Source organism: Lottia gigantea (genome assembly GCF_000327385.1).
Source record: "Lottia gigantea unplaced genomic scaffold LOTGIsca_619, whole genome shotgun sequence".
In the NCBI taxonomy this organism is placed as follows: Eukaryota; Metazoa; Mollusca; class Gastropoda; family Lottiidae; genus Lottia; species Lottia gigantea.
Window position 1 is genome coordinate 35,718 of NW_008710113.1, and position 1,204 is coordinate 36,921.

General features: G+C 42.4%; 1 protein-coding gene across 1 annotated transcript; it reads left to right on the forward strand.

Moving 5' to 3' along the window:
• Positions 1-476: 476 nt before the first annotated feature.
• LOTGIDRAFT_146029 (hypothetical protein) lies at positions 477-788 on the forward strand (the record flags this gene model as incomplete). The annotated part of the gene is made up of 1 exon (XM_009064340.1): positions 477-788. The coding sequence occupies one exon, from the start codon at positions 477-479 to the stop codon at positions 786-788; it is 312 nt and encodes a 103-aa protein (XP_009062588.1).
• Positions 789-1,204: the final 416 nt, after the last annotated feature.

Genomic DNA, 1,204 nt, shown 5'->3' on the forward strand with positions numbered 1-1,204 from the left:
ACACCCTACCGATCAACCCTAAACCCCATGAAATTTACAAATTTTTGCCCCACTGCCCCAAAATCGTTTTTCTATCACTGAATTCTGTTGTGTAGGCTACTATTGAATTTTCTGCAGTCGTACGACTGTTTCAAGTTAAGAAATGTGAGGGCCTCTCATAGGTCCGCGCTCGCGCCATACGTTTACAATGGCAAGCGATAAAGCTAGTGAAGTGGGTCAAATTAAAACCTTTCCCCTTGCCTTATTTTGAAAATTTAACCAATTTTGACTATTGGGAAAGATGTCTTAGGCTCAAAACCCCATTTCAACGCGAAAGAAGGATTTTGAACGTATCAGGTATTTGGTCAAATTCGTAAAATCAAATGTGAGGGCCTCTCATAGGTCCGCGCGCGGCATTCATATAGTCAGGCTAAAAATTTTCGAATCATTATTCAGTTTACGTTACAAGTGTAAGGTACGAATATCAAACTGCTACCATGTCTGGACGAGGAAAGGGAGGAAAAGGTTTAGGAAAAGGAGGAGCCAAGCGTCACAGGAAAGTTCTCCGTGATAACATCCAAGGTATTACCAAGCCAGCTATTAGACGTCTAGCTCGACGAGGTGGTGTCAAACGTATCTCCGGCCTTATCTACGAAGAAACCAGAGGTGTATTGAAAGTCTTCTTAGAAAACGTCATTCGAGATGCTGTCACCTACACTGAACATGCCAAGAGGAAGACCGTCACTGCCATGGATGTCGTCTATGCTTTGAAGAGACAAGGCCGAACCCTCTACGGATTCGGAGGTTAAGCTTTTGCTTACCAGTCAGTCTCCCGAAGAGCACTCAAACGGCCCTTTTCAGGGCCACCCAAATTCTCACAAGAGAGTAAATTACAGTCTTATTTCAAAATACCATCCAGTAATGAAATTAACTACAAAATACATACTACCCGCACACATCATGCCCCACCCCATTTTTTTTGTCTTCACCCTTCAAAGAAGCATAACACCCATATAAATCGTATAGACTATAGTATAAGCCCTTGTCGTGTGTGACCTAACTAAAACTATAGCTATATAGTAGATATAGTAGAGAGAGAGAGAGAGACCTGAGTGGCCTACAACTAACTACTCTTTATACACTGACTCGCTCGCTCACTCACTCATCCATCCATTCATACAGTGCAGTGGTTGCTTTGGCCAATTTTCTGATAGTAGGGTTTTTT